Source organism: Pezoporus flaviventris, unplaced genomic scaffold, assembly GCF_033815535.1.
Source record: "Pezoporus flaviventris isolate CSIRO_AGI_PZ_B2104156 unplaced genomic scaffold, CSIRO_AGI_Pfla_v1 ptg000228l, whole genome shotgun sequence".
Lineage (NCBI taxonomy): Eukaryota > Metazoa > Chordata > Aves > Psittaciformes > Psittacidae > Pezoporus > Pezoporus flaviventris.
The window spans coordinates 669,204-683,325 of NW_026892776.1; the positions used below are offsets into that span (position 1 = coordinate 669,204).

The 14,122-nt window shown below is 45.3% G+C and overlaps 1 protein-coding gene across 8 annotated transcripts in view; it reads right to left on the reverse strand.

The window, feature by feature from the left end:
• ANKS1A (ankyrin repeat and sterile alpha motif domain containing 1A) overlaps positions 1–14,122 on the reverse strand; it is a 125,149-nt gene that overhangs the window by 80,184 nt on the left and 30,843 nt on the right. For 7 of the 8 annotated variants that reach the window (XM_061442581.1, XM_061442584.1, XM_061442583.1 and 4 more), the window contains exons 4-10: positions 13,238–13,300; positions 7,459–7,755; positions 6,708–6,783; positions 6,316–6,417; positions 4,939–5,034; positions 4,636–4,832; positions 2,867–2,956 (exon numbers count right to left, since the gene is read on the reverse strand). In XM_061442581.1, coding sequence (XP_061298565.1) covers positions 2,867–2,956; positions 4,636–4,832; positions 4,939–5,034; positions 6,316–6,417; positions 6,708–6,783; positions 7,459–7,755; positions 13,238–13,300 — 921 coding nt within the window. The remainder of the gene's footprint in view (positions 1–2,866; positions 2,957–4,635; positions 4,833–4,938; positions 5,035–6,315; positions 6,418–6,707; positions 6,784–7,458; positions 7,756–13,237; positions 13,301–14,122) is intronic. The other variant, XM_061442589.1, reaches the window with a different exon arrangement.

Here is a 14,122-nt window from a genome sequence, read left to right on the forward strand (position 1 = left end):
GCTCTTGTACTGCTCTGGAACTGCCACTGTCTAGACAGCAGACTAAGCACCACCTCCGATTTCCTCCCCAAGTGAAAGCATCCAAGTTGCTTCAAGGGCAAATAGGTACCTACCTGACAGCAATTTAGCCAGGACCTCTGGAAGCTTAGGCAGTCTTGGAGAGGCACCAGGAGCCAGCAGCACAGACAGGATTCCAACATCCGTGCACTGTTCCTGCAAAGCCCAGCTGGCTTTTAAATCAACTTTCTCAATGGGAGGAAATGGGCTGTGTCTGGCAAAGAAAGTCTTTGTTTTACCTGCTTGGAGCAGGAGCTGTCAGGCAGAGCTGCTCCTTTTGAGGTGAAGGTGCTCATCATGAGCAAATTAAGGAACAAAAGCTTTGACCAGATGGTGGCACAAACCCATCAGACTTTAACAGTGGGTGACAAGCTCTTGCCAGAGAGCTTGGAAAAATACTGCACAGCAGCAGCCTGTCAGGGCAGTTGCAGCCTGGACCTTGAGCAGGCACTAGGATACCTCAGACTCTGCAGATGATGATCATTGTGCTGTTCTCTTTCAAATCCACTGAACTCATTTGAAGGCATGCTCCTCAGCAATACATAATTCCCAGCTTTTGCTTTGTAAATGTTTGTGTATGTATTTATAGACCTGGTTACACTTTCTTTTCTCCATCTCTCATCCTCCCAAGCTCTATATAGAATTTTTAAATAGAGTTTCAGGTTTAAATTCACCCAAAATGAAGACCATTGTTTGCTGGAGAACTATGCTTGCCCTGTAGGCTCTGCAACCAGGAGTAACAAAATCAAATCAACTTTTCTTCCAGTTCATCTTTCATTTATTTATACACGTTGGTGAGCATGTGGAAATAGTCACTATTAGCAAAGCCCAAAAATAAGATGTTGTTAATAATGAGCATGCTCTTCAAAGTTATTTAATCCACAGCAATGAACTCTGGAAGACTTTAAAAGGGTAACTCATCTCTTTTCTCTCTCCTCCCTCAGCAGAGCTGCAGACCAAGCTGCTGGAACAATCATGGTGCCTTGTCTTTCATCTGCACTTCCCTTTTGGAATGAGGAGTAAACAAGTGAAACTGCAGCCTCATTTGCCAACGCAGACTCTTACTGGGCTCCCACCCCGGAAGGTTTCTGCAGATAGTTGAAGGCGGCACTCGGGCACCTCAAGCAATCAGCTCTTCTGCCTGTTTGTACTCAGGTTTTTCCATGATGAAAGTGAAAATTCTCTTGTTTATGCACATCTGTTTTGACTGATAGCCCCATCTTGGCAACTGAATAAAAAGACTACTTTCCAAACTAGAGCTTGGCCCAACCCCAGAATACTCAATGACTGACTGTCCTGGCTCTAATGTGAGGGCAGGCCTAGAGGATCAGACCAGGATGCTGCAATGAGACATTCAGAGCACTCCCTAAGCTTACTCCTGTTCACGCCTGCCCAACCCAGGGAGAACATGTACTGAGATGATAAATAAGGGGCAGGAGTCGGAAAAGCAAAGCACCCCAGAAGTAGCAAAGAATCTGAGCCAAACCAGTACACCGAGAAGGCAGCGACACACACACTGCCCAGAAGTTCTATCAGCAAACTTGGTGACAAATCCAGATCTCCCCAGCGAGTCACTCTGTACAAGTCTATTTGCCAGCAAGACTTCCTTTAATGGATCATATTTCCAAAGCCATTAAAGCCAGGACAACCCAGCAGGTGCCTGATAATTAAATATGGCAAGATAACTCAGCAGGGGCAGTCAGTGCACGCTTCCCTCCCCCGTGTTTGTCATCATGAACACGTTCTGCTTCCAACTATGCTGTGACCTGCTCCCCAGCTCTCTTCTGCTGCCAGCCAGCCATGGACTGGTTATCACCCTGCAAAGCCATTTCAACAGCAGTGGAGAGATCAGCCCACAGTTTCACATTTCAGGTGAAATTATGCACTGTTTGGAGGTTTACTCTCTAGAAAAAGCCAGTTCTGTTAAAGCAAATAATCTTTACTCATGTCTCATGTAGATGTGACATACTTCAGAAAACAGATCACATTCCTGCCTTGTAGGAACTTCAGCAGATCAACACATTCAAAGCAAAGCATCTGGTGAATGGGAGGCTGTTACAACACACTCCACTTGTTTTACATGCAACATACCACACTCGGAAAAGCAAGGAAATCCTCAAGATCTGGGCTTGCTTTGAAGATTTTCCTGGGTGTCAGAAGTCGCCAAGACACATTTGTGGTTTCACATCCCCCATAGATGGGTCTCCCAGAGAGCCCTCACATCCAAGTCATGTAAAACGGAGTAAAAATGAGCAATTGGAAGCTCAGTAGCAAAGATGCAGAATAGGAAAGCTTTAGCTTCATCAAAAAGCAGCTCACATGCATTGACCGCGTCAGAGACAGCTTTAACATATGCTGGGCCAGATTCTCAGCTGAATTCAAACCCCTGCTCCCTGTTCATGTCAGTGGGATCCACAAGCCCACGTCACTCCTCCACATCTGGAAGCTCATTGGAAGCAGGAACTAATGGCCCTCTGGGTTTCAGTCTCAAGTGAAGATGCATTTGGTGGGATCATTACAAATGGGCAACAGTCCACATCACAATGTGATTCAGGAAAAAAACTCTTCCTAAGGGAATTCCCAGCCAAGAATAGGAAAGTAAGGCTAAAGGGCAACACAGAGGTGCCCTGGAAGAGCTGCACAAAGGAAGTTCCCATGGCAAGTGACAGCAGCAATGTTAGAATGAAGGAAAACTTCCCACTCACAACCCAGCTTGCAAGGTTAATATCATAGTTGGCTCCTCCCAAATTAATTAAACTGATCTTTACACCATACTCCTGTAAAACACCCCAGATCGAGCCTCACATACCTCGCAGGAAGCACCATGGCCTATCTTCTCCACATGCTGCTCCTCCTCTTCATCAGGTGGTGGCTTGGCAGGCGGCGGTGGACGTTCTCTCTGTGGTTTAGAAGATCACAGTCAACTGTGCTGTGTTAAAGCACATCCCCTTCTGCTCCCACCACCGTGTCCATGCTGCTGTGGATGCAGCATGGTAAGGACCTCAAATTCATGTGGGTGGAGAAGTTCAGTCCTACCAGCACGGAGCCTGAGACTGCTACTGATAACAGAGCACCCACTTGTGCTCTGCAGTGGTGACACTGCACAAGGCCAGCTCCGGCCCACGTGAGCACCAACTGTGCTGTCAGGAGAATGAAACTGCTGGGGTGGAAGGTGCTGTTTACACAGGCTTAGTGCTTCATTACCTCAGCCAGTTCATTCAGACCCAGACTGGTAATCTCAGTGGCAGGGCAACACACAGCTGAGGTCAGTAATGAAATCATGCAAGTGGGCAGAAAGGGAAGACATCACTTGTGTCTTAATAAAACAGTTAAGTGATTCCAGAGGAACCTTTTATAGTGCAAAACCCTAGAGATTAAGAGACAATGCAGCACTGCGTTCCTCAAACATCCCAGCATTGCCTGTGGGCAGCGAGAGCTGTGTGGCTTTGCCTCCATGCAGCGCTGAACACAACTCCAGGTCATCTCCTGCCCTGCAACAGCTCCATCTAATGGCAAAGGGAAAGTCGGAGAGGTGGACTGCACACTCCAAAACCAAGCAAGCTTAGGGATAAACTGCAGCAAGCTCCTGGAGCGCATCCCTCCTTCTCCCTTTTCATTGCAGTTCAGCCTCTCATCTTACTTGGGACAGAGCTGAGCTTATTTCACACCAGACACCATCAACACAGGACAGTGAATAGATGGATGTAAGCCACCAAGATTCAGTTAGTAACAGGATAGTGTACTGCACATCTGTCTGAAATGTCAGGCTTCTGGAGCTTTCGTTTCATTTCTACTATATTTGCTAATAGTACAGGAAAAAATATGCCCCTCTGCAGAGAGACAGGAATCATGGTTTCTGTATCAGCAGCAGTTTAATTGTTCTCTGCCTTTTGTCCAGAACTGCATCCACAGAGCAGGCTCTGTACATGCAAGCAGAAAAGCACCCCTGAAGCTGACACAGCATGCTGCAAGGCCAGCATCTGCCCCATAGGCTTGGTTGCTAAGGAGGCAGCAAATGCAACTAACAGAAGGTAAGGAAGACTTCACTGTAGACAGTTCCAGGAACTCTGCATTGCTTTGTAAAGCCTTGAGTACCCTCTACAGATCTCTGCAAGTAATACACACACCCCAAAATAAAAGGCTCCAGTGCCAACTAGATTCCAATGGGACATTCTTAATTTCTTGAGAGCCTTCTCTTGGGCAAAGCAGAGAGCAAGAGAGATGAGAAAAATGCTGCATGCAAGTTTCCAAAGCATTCTTCTACACAAGTTAGCCCTTCAGCTAAGTGTAATGTCCCAACAAACCCAAATCCACTGGCACCCAAATTCAACAGACTGAAAACAGATGGATGCAGCATGAGGTGAAAATCAGCACAAAGTGGCTATTTGTAGTCAATACAAGAGGGGTTATATGAAGAGGTCAGTGAAAAGGAGAGGTACCTGCCTGCTGCAATCAATGTCAGGGATGGGTTTAAAGACTTCCTCAAGCTGGGGGATTGAGAGCCTTTGCAAAATCCTGAAATTGAAGGCAAGTTTCCTATCCTAAGGCAAGCAGGGAGGAGCACACATAGCTACATACAGGCCTGACTCCTGCTGCTTTGAGACCAGTTGATTCAGGTTCCTTATTCAGAGACTCTCGATCTGAGGATCTCCCACTGGCAAGGCTGTCCAGGGAGTGGCAGGACGTTGCATTGTACAAAGCTTCATATGGGCTCTCCTCTTCTGGGTTCACATCAAAGTCTATGATCAGTTCTGTAACTGCTTTCTCCACATCACCTGGGAGAGGAGGAGAGACACAAAGACATCAGTCAGGGCTTCTGCCCCTGGAAAGGCAGCACTTGAAGAAGAAGGGTGCTAGTGACTGTTGTGGTACGAAGCCTACCCTGAGATACCCGGCCCACAGGATCAGTGGGGGGAACAAGTGGTGCTTGAACAGTCTTCTCTGCAGCTTTGGCACTTTTCTTCCCAATGGTGTAATCTGCAGTGAGGTGGGATGACAGGGTCAGTTTGTGTCAGTCTAGTTTTACATCCACTTCAGCATACGCTACTTCCTCCCTTGTGGATGGAAGGCCAATTGTCAGCTTATGAACTCTTTTTAATAACCCATTATTAAACTTGCAGCTCAGATCCCAAAATAGAAGCAGGAGACCTCTTTAATCACTCACACAAGATTAAGGATGGGTCTTTGAACTTCTACAGGAGTCTTTAATCAGAAAGCTGCAAAGCTCCTGCATGGACACAATGTCAGGAGCGGATTACTTCATGTTGTAGACACAAGCTACATCACTGAGCAGAGATGTAGTCTGGTTTTCTGGAGTCATAAGAGGGAAACCAACCCTAGCCATGATCCAAATCACAGGTAAAGGCAGAAACATTAAACCTACATGCAGAGTCAGCCAGCAACACCTCACACAGCCAGCTCACAGGAGCAAACTAACAGCATTTACCCGCAAGAACTTCAGTTATAAAGCCCATTTTTTGTCTGCTATTTCAGGATAGAGATAATACCCACCAGCCTCACAGGCAAAGCTTAATTAAAAGTCTGCAAAGTGCTTTGAACCTGTAAAGCTCTCAAATGCAAAGCATGAATAATGCACACCAGTTGCATACACTTCTGATCTCTCTCCCCACAGCTGAGAGGAAATTGAGACAGCATAATTACAAGGTATGAATTTAGCTAAAGTGCCACATTTCGTTCCCTAACTTGGACAGACACAATAGGCCAAGCTCCTTAATAAGCCACAAGTAATCAAGGCCTTTTCTGTAAATCTCATCTGTGAAAAAATCCATGCCCAAGCTTCAGAATAAAGTGAGGAGTAGAATTTAAGATCTGTGGACAACTATTTGCCTACATAGCCCATAAGGGACAGCTAATCTAAAACCATTTCTAAAGCAATTTACTTCACTTTCTGCAGCAGATTTAGGTTCTCTTTAATTTTCAACAACTTTGTTTAAAGTGAGTTAAACAGACCTCAGTTAAGCCATTGGAACTGTAAAAGTTATGTCACACTCCTTCAGTAAAGGAGCCAATCCCCCTAAAGCCCACCCAAACATCCTCCTGCAAGTGTTTGTCTGGAGACAATTCACCAGAATATTGAAGCATCATTCGTTCCTAAACCTGTAAGATTCTCACTGAGGGACCTGATCTGAAGCTGCTTTGCTTCCAGCATCTTCCAGGACTACAGAACAAAATCCTGTATGTGCACTAGCACAGTCAGCACCTCAAACTTCCCCCCCCACACAGAGCTACATCACTTACCTTCAATAAGAGCTGCTATGTGTTGGCTTTTCTGAGAGGGAAGCTCCCTCACAATATCCAGAGCTGTCAGTCCTCTGTTATCCTTTATGTTCACATCAATACCTATGGCAAGAAGGGTAGAGAAGGCAAAAGCAAGAATATCTTCTAACTATGTGCAAAATCATGTCTTCATGTTAAGTCAGATCTTACATTTGTGATCATCACTGGGGGAGCTAAAAAATGCTCTAGAGAGGCAGACCTGAAGCCAAACACTGAGAGAGAACTTCTATAACCCTCTCTACGGAACTCTGGTAGCTGGTTGGAGAAACATGCTGCCACTATAATGGGGTTTCCTCAAGTTCTGGGTGAAGGCATCACCACGTTATTGCTTCAAAAGGGGATCAGTCTCTCACCTGCAGCCAGCAATATTTGTACCACATCTGTCTTGCCAAACAAAGCAGCTTCGTGCAAAGCACTGCCTTTTTCAGTCTGCAAATTAAATGGAAAAATAGCATGAAGCCAGACTGGGAATGGGGATGGAGGCATGTTTTAGAAGGTTACAGAAGCAATAAATATATGCCATCATATACAAAGCATGGGCAACAACATCTACACCCAAAGACAGGCTATCAACCTTATTACAATGCTGAGAGAATTTGGAATGGAAAATGGGGATGGTCTCTTCAGAGACATGCAGGCCCAGGTTAGAGACCAAGAAAGGACTTTGTACAGCTTAGGGAGAGGTCGTGTCCTGGAAAACAAAGACAAGACCACCCCATACAAGCTAGAACTGCAAAACCAGCATATTCACAAATGGCTTGATAGGAAGAGACACAGTTTGCCTCCATCCCTATCAAGAGCTCACGGTATTGCGGGACAGAACAGCTTCAGCTTGTTTTCTCCCTTGCCATGTGTCTGGGGCTCTTTAACCAACTACCAAGCAGGCAAGAAGCATGCATAGCACCAGAACCCCTCTGAGCAGCTTCTCAGAGCAACTAAGAGTTGAACAAACAGCCCAGAGGCAAACAAACAAAGCTACTGCTTATCTTTCATAAAGGATCCCTCTGGGAAGAGGGTTAGGTGGAGCTCTCTGTATGGTAACCACAGGGATTCTCCATCCCCCAGCTATCAGAGCAGTCTTCCACACACAGCCACACCAGATACCTGATAGTTGCTATCCATGCCAGCATCCAGGAGGACATGTACTACAGTTTTGTGACCATTCCTAGCTGCCAAGTGCAGAGGAGTGTGTTTCTTAGTGTTGCAGCTTAAGAGATTGGGGTGAGCGTTCAAGAGCATCTTCACAACTTCCAGCCTCCCGTAGAGTGCAGCCAGGTCCAGAGGAGTCTCAAACTTGTTATTGCGCATGGTGGGGTCAGTCAGCTCCTCCAGAAGGACCTTCACCACCTCTGTGTGGCCATACTGTGCAGCACAGTGCAGTGCCGTCTCATTGTCGTTGTTCTGGGGGGGTCACAAATGCCAGTGCATCAGAACAGGGCAGTACAGAGCTGCCTCATGCCTCGCTCAAACCATTGAAGTTTAAATGCAAAAACAAGACCAAAAAGGCAGTTGGGAAGCAGAGAGCCCAGTCTGAAACAGCCTGGAGGCAGCTTTTCACCATCTCAATAGCCGTTTACCAGGCACAGACATCCCCTCGTGAGCTCATCAACCAACCACCCAGTGAAAGCTTCAAAACCATCCAGAACAGTAAGCTTTACTTAGGTATCATAAATCAGCTCAATGGGAAATAGATGCTATATGTGCAATAGCCTGCTTTCAAAGCACTGAGGTCAAAATCAAGGGACCATGCTAAGGTTAAAGGAAGGGACTGTTGAGCTGGATCTGGATTCCCATTAATCCTGCTAGCACTTGGGAAAGGCAGTCTGTTATTTGTTGGCAGCATCCCACACTTGGAGGTGCCACAAAAACAGAAGGCTGCAATGTATGATAGGCAAACTGCAGCATGAGTTCTATCTGCTGTAGCTTAACTGTCATCATTTTAGATTTAAACTTCAATTGTTTCAAATCCTACTTATCCTGATTATAACAGTCATTCCACCTTTGCAATTCCAAAGCTCACAAGAAAGGGTGCATTAAGTTACATGCAGTTTGTGAATTAAAGCAGTGCAATCAGATCATTCCACTAAGAAGCCAAGGTCTCAGTTCAGCTGAGGGAAGAGATGTCCAAGCAACAGGAGGACACCTCCACAGTGAAAGCCAGGTCCAACTAATGCATGCAGCATTCGGCAGGGTAAAAATCAGCAATGCAAAGCATTGAAAGACAAGCAACCCAACACACTGCACTTGCAGGTGCAAAATCAGAATGTTGCTAGGTTTAAGAAAGCCTTTTCTTAAATTCACCTCAAGTTTCTAGTTTTATTGCTGTGTGTTACAGAGTCATTATACACAAAGGGGTTTTGGTTTAGGACTCTAGAAACAAGTATCTGACAATCTGACCCAAAAAAAACTTTAGTACAAACTGTTACACACTTCAACTTTAGCTCAAAGAATCACAGCTGAATTTGTCATTTTAGTTCCTACATAGGAAGAATAATTCCTATTGAAAACCAAAAACAAAACTAGAGAACAGAACTGTCTTGAAGGAGTTATAGGTACTGCTTTAGAGATCAAATTTGATCACAAGTACCTTCCTTTTGGCTTTCACATGCACTTTCTTGGATACCAGCTTGTAGGAACAGTCAGTATTTTGCACCACTTCACAACCACACACTGCAGAACTTACTCTGTTGTACAGGTACTTCAATCTTATTACCATGGTAAGTTATTCTAAGGATTACAGGAGTCATGCATGCAAACCCCCACTTGTTTGGATCTGGTATGTGCATCATTTTTCAGCCACATGAGAAGCAGAAGGGAAGTGAGGAGCTTTGGAGAGGCTCTGTGCAGCTGCAGCTTGTGTAAAAGCAAAGCCTAAGGACGCAGGAAGCAGCATCAGCCACATGCAGGAGTGAGATATTTAGGAAGGCAAGGAAAGCACAGCATCACTGTTAGCACAGAAGGTCAAAGTCAAACAACAGACTCTATACTTGGAGTGGCAGAGGCAGCCATGATGAAGGAAGGCACACATATGTGGACAGAAGTTACTGTAGAATAAAGAAGTCTGCACATAAAATATACATATGGAGTGAGAAGGGGAGAGAAAAGACAACTACAGAGATCACACCTATCAATCAGTTTAACCTGTTGCTCTCAAGGCATTTAAGGTTGGTAAATCACATATTAACTGACAGGGAAGGGAACCTGGGTATCAGTGAGCCCACAGCACAAGACCAAGGAACTCAGACTGCCCCATAGCATAAAGGAGGCTCAATGCCAATTCCTGCAGGAGGAGGAGATAACCCTGGTCCCTCTGGAGCAGTGGGTGTCTGCAGAGAGCCATGGGGGACATGCACTGCCTATGCCACATAGCCCTGGCTAACAGGTATTTCCCCTCTCATCCCTCCCTGGCACAGAGACCGTATCCCTCAAGGGTGCTTTAAAGCACACAGCAACTCCAAACACCTGCCTGGTGGCTCAGGAATGGAACACAACATCCTTCAATAACAGAATTGCTGGAGGCTTCCCCAATCTTCACTGCAATTTAGTCTGATCTTCCCTAAGCAGACCAGGGCTCTGAGGCTCAGGGTGAGATCCCCAGACCATCCTCCAGCAGCAGAGGTCCCCAGGTGGTAACATCCCCTGAATCATTCAAGCAGGTCCCCCATCACCACCACAGGCTGTGACTGGAAACCCCCACTACTGCCCAAGTCCTTACTGCCTCCATTCCGGGAGAGTTCTGAGCAGCCACAAACACTAGAGCTGATCAGGCAAGGGAGTCTGCCTCCCTTCACATCCCCTCTGCAAGCACAAACCGGGGTGGAGCCTGAGCAATACGCATGAGCTCTCAGACATACATTTATTGGAGATGGGAAAAGAAAATTCCTTTCCAGCAGCCACAAGGCAAATGGCGTCAAATTTCAAACCTTCTTAGAAAAAGAGAGCACTCAAGAAGGCCCAGGGGCTGCATTCGTGCAGGAATTCTCACATCTCCCCCCCAGTTCACAGCTGGGAGCTAGAAGCCAGGCTCGTAAGATGCCTCCCTACAGACCACAAAATGGGAATACAAAAAGGAATGCCTCTGCTTTCATATGGGCTCCATCAAATTTTTCAAGCCCTGTTAACGGAATACTACATACCATAGGCCTTATACTCCTCATCAGATGCTAATATGGAGAATCTATAACCACTTAAAGTATGTTGGTCTGCACCGGTGTTTGTAACGCACCATAAGAGAGGTCTGACTGAAGCAGGGGTGACTGGGTTTAAACAAGGGAAAGGTTTCTATCTTTCTAACCTACAGAGATTTGAATGGTTGAATAAGCTGCCAAGGGAGATTATAGAGCTGTCTCTCTCCAAGGGTTCTGAGAAGCTGCTACACAAACACTGGTCAGCAGTGGTTTAGGTAGATACGATCTGGCCTCAGGGGTGGGGAAAGAGGCCATAGGACTCTTAAGTCCCATCCAAGCTATTTCTAAGGTCCCTGTGGAGGTCTTGTGTCAGTGTATACACGTCTAACAGTGCCTTGCCCTATTAAAAACCTACTTTCCTGCCCCAGTGACATATCTGAAACTAAAGCACAGAACAGCCATGTCTAACCGGCATAAAAGAGAAAACACGTGAAGCAAAATCCAAACTTCACCAGGAGGTAACACCTAAAGAACATCAGCACCTCAGGCACAGAGCTGGCCAAAAGAGTTGTACCAGCTCCTTCCCTCCTTTTGCAGCATGTGCTCTCCACAGGTATCCCACACAGCACTGCCAGGAGCATAGAAGGATGAACAGACCTCCTTTCCTTAAACCCAATCTGCAGGATTCATTTGCTTCCGATTACAAAAGACAAAGGTAGTCTGTGCAGTGCACAAAGCTGAGCTGTGTGACAGCCTTTTCTATGCTGGCTCTGCTCAAATGGTTGGCTCCTTCATACAAATTAAAGAACTAAATTCAAGATAGCAGGAGGTACTGAAGCAAAGCTGCTGCTCTATCTCCTTTGCTTCTATCATTTGCTTTTCAGAAGTCCATATTGCAGGGGCCTCCTGTTTAAAACGGATGTTTAAAAAGACATAAAAAGAAGCTCAGCTCTTGCTTTAGTTCTTAGAAAAGCAAGAAGCTTCTGGGCTTTCTTACCTCTTCCTCAACAGGGTATTAGATTGCAGTCCAGCCTTATATAAATGCTTCCTCCCTCTCCTAAATATCCCAAAATGCTTGGAAAGATGAAACATCTCTCAATTGTTCCTGCATGATATCCCATTCTGCATCGGAGCGGAGAAGCTGAAAGCACCACCTAAGGAATGACACTCACACTTTACACCTGGACCTTTTGTGGTGCTCCCACCTGCAGCCAGGCTATCGAGAAAGCATCAAGGTTTGCAGGACATAAGATTCCACATGCTCTTCATCAACCCTGGGGAGAACCTGGTGGAAAGCTGGTGAGAACTTGTGATGAACCTAACAGATTATGTATAAATCATCTCTATCCTTAAAAGCAAGGCACAGATTTCAAAACCACATTGCCTTCTCAAAAGCACCACAGCCACCTCTGAGAGTGAACTGGAAGTTTAAAATAAGGCACTTGTCAAAAATACAAAGCCCAAATCAGAACACACAGTAAGAACTCCACCAGAAAGTGAGCGCACTGCACACTTCATTCATTCAGCATTTTAATGCTGGAGTGTGGAAGATTTTACTCTGGTACTGACAATGATTCAGGAAGTTCCTCTTGAGGCAACTGAACTGCTCAACTGTGATCCTTCCACAGAAGACATCCACTGTGGGAAAAATTCCCATCTGGATTTTTGTAGAAATCACTGATGTGCATGTAGATATATCTGTGCTTAAGAGGTATGCACTGGAGTATCCTGAAACACAGGTCTGCAAACCCAAACCCAATTCCCAGTGGTAAGCAAGCTCAGAAACTTTCATACATGTTTTTAAGGCACTGCAGATAGAGCAGAGTGAAAGTGTTAACTAAACTCTGAGAGTTTAATCTGCCATGGATGGCTGGATCCCAAATAACTACCTGGAAACAACCATGAGGTGGTGGCTTACAGCAGAAGTACCTTACAATAAATCAGCGACTCTTCTGCCACCATTAGCCCACAGCTTCACTATAAATAACAATGAAAAATGGTGTCTGAGAAGACACCACCAGGAACTCTCTTATCTGCTTCCTCAACTGCTCAGCCTCAGCGCACTGAAATGCTGATGTCATGGCCTTTGTGTAGCTCAAGAACAACTAAAAGCAAGAGGAGCAAAATAGGCAAGAAAACAGGAACAGAAGACCAGGGCTGAAGGGTCAGACGACACAACAGACTTAACATTCAAAAAAGAGAGACTGATGCAATAAGCAGGACATGAAGGACTTGGGAAGGGAGGCATGAGCATTACTGCCTTCCCTTCTCCCCACCACCAGAGTTAAGTGTCCATTCAAACAACAAAAACAGCATTTTGTAGGGGAAAAGGCAGGAAAATCCACTCTAAACAGCCCACAGAGAAAACACATCCATGTTTAAGCAGGAAAAAAATCCATCTCTTTGCATTTATCAGCAACATTAGCACACGAAACAAAACCTAAAGCATTTTTAACGGAAATAACATTACCTTTTGGAAGTCATCCAGCCCAATCAAGCAAACTGACCATCACCGTGAGTCCTACAAGGCTAAGCACTGAAGGAGCCCCCAGGAAAAGTAAGGAAAAGCTTCCCTTAAATTATGTTTCTATAACTGCTTTGAAGAAAGAAACCCACAGTAAATAAATTGTCATATTTTTCCCAAGCTGCTGCAAAGTGAACAGGTATTAACTGCAACTGGATGACATTGCACCTGGAAGCACACGACTGCAGCTTGGAGTAATGATGCAGTGAAATGCTGACAGCAAAGTACACACCTTGGCATTGATATATGGGTCAAAGGGGCCGTACTTTTTGAGTTCTTTGATCTCAAGAGCATTCTACAAAAAGGAAGAGGAAAAAGAAAACAAAAAATGTGATAATGAAATGGGTGAGGTAAAGCAACAAAGCAATGGGTGACTCCCAAGGGGTGGAAATGACAGAACACAGCATCTTGTTCCAGTCAAAGCTATTACCAGCAGAAGCCATTCCAGCTGCTGATTCCTGTAACTTGAACCACTGTGCATTTCATTGACAAGCCTTCAAACACAAGCAGCACAGGCTACTCAGCTGACTTTTCTCATTTAGAAAGGTTCCTACTAATCAGACATTAATGAAACATTACCTGGAAGGATTACACTACTAAAGCTTTTAATCTTTTGCAAAGGTTTGCCTTGTACCTGTTCGACTCAGAGCAGAAGAGTTTACAGTCGGGGCCCTCAGTCAGTTCTTATCAGATGGATTGCAAACAGCTAACTACACATCTCAAATCTATTTGAACAGACTGAATGCCTGCAGCTGTGCCTGAAGACATCATTAACTGCAGCCCCAAAGTGGAAACCTATCCACAGACATTAAACACCCCCCCTTTTTTTATTCCAATAGAGGAATGGTAGTGAATAGCATTACCACTGTATCACTCATTTTGTGATGCTTCAGAAGCAACTGTTCAGCCCTGGAGCAGCCCAATGCATCAAGTTAGCCACCTTAGACCAAGGAACAGAACTCAGGAAAACTTAAGCATGGCTCTCTGGTTGCCACAAAGTGTGGCTGGAAGCAGTATTAGGACTCCTAAACCCAACTCCAAAGGGAATTTTTGCTCCTCAGTGTCTGACCTTACATCAAAATTAAACAGCAAAACCCACAGTTACCAGCTGCTCATC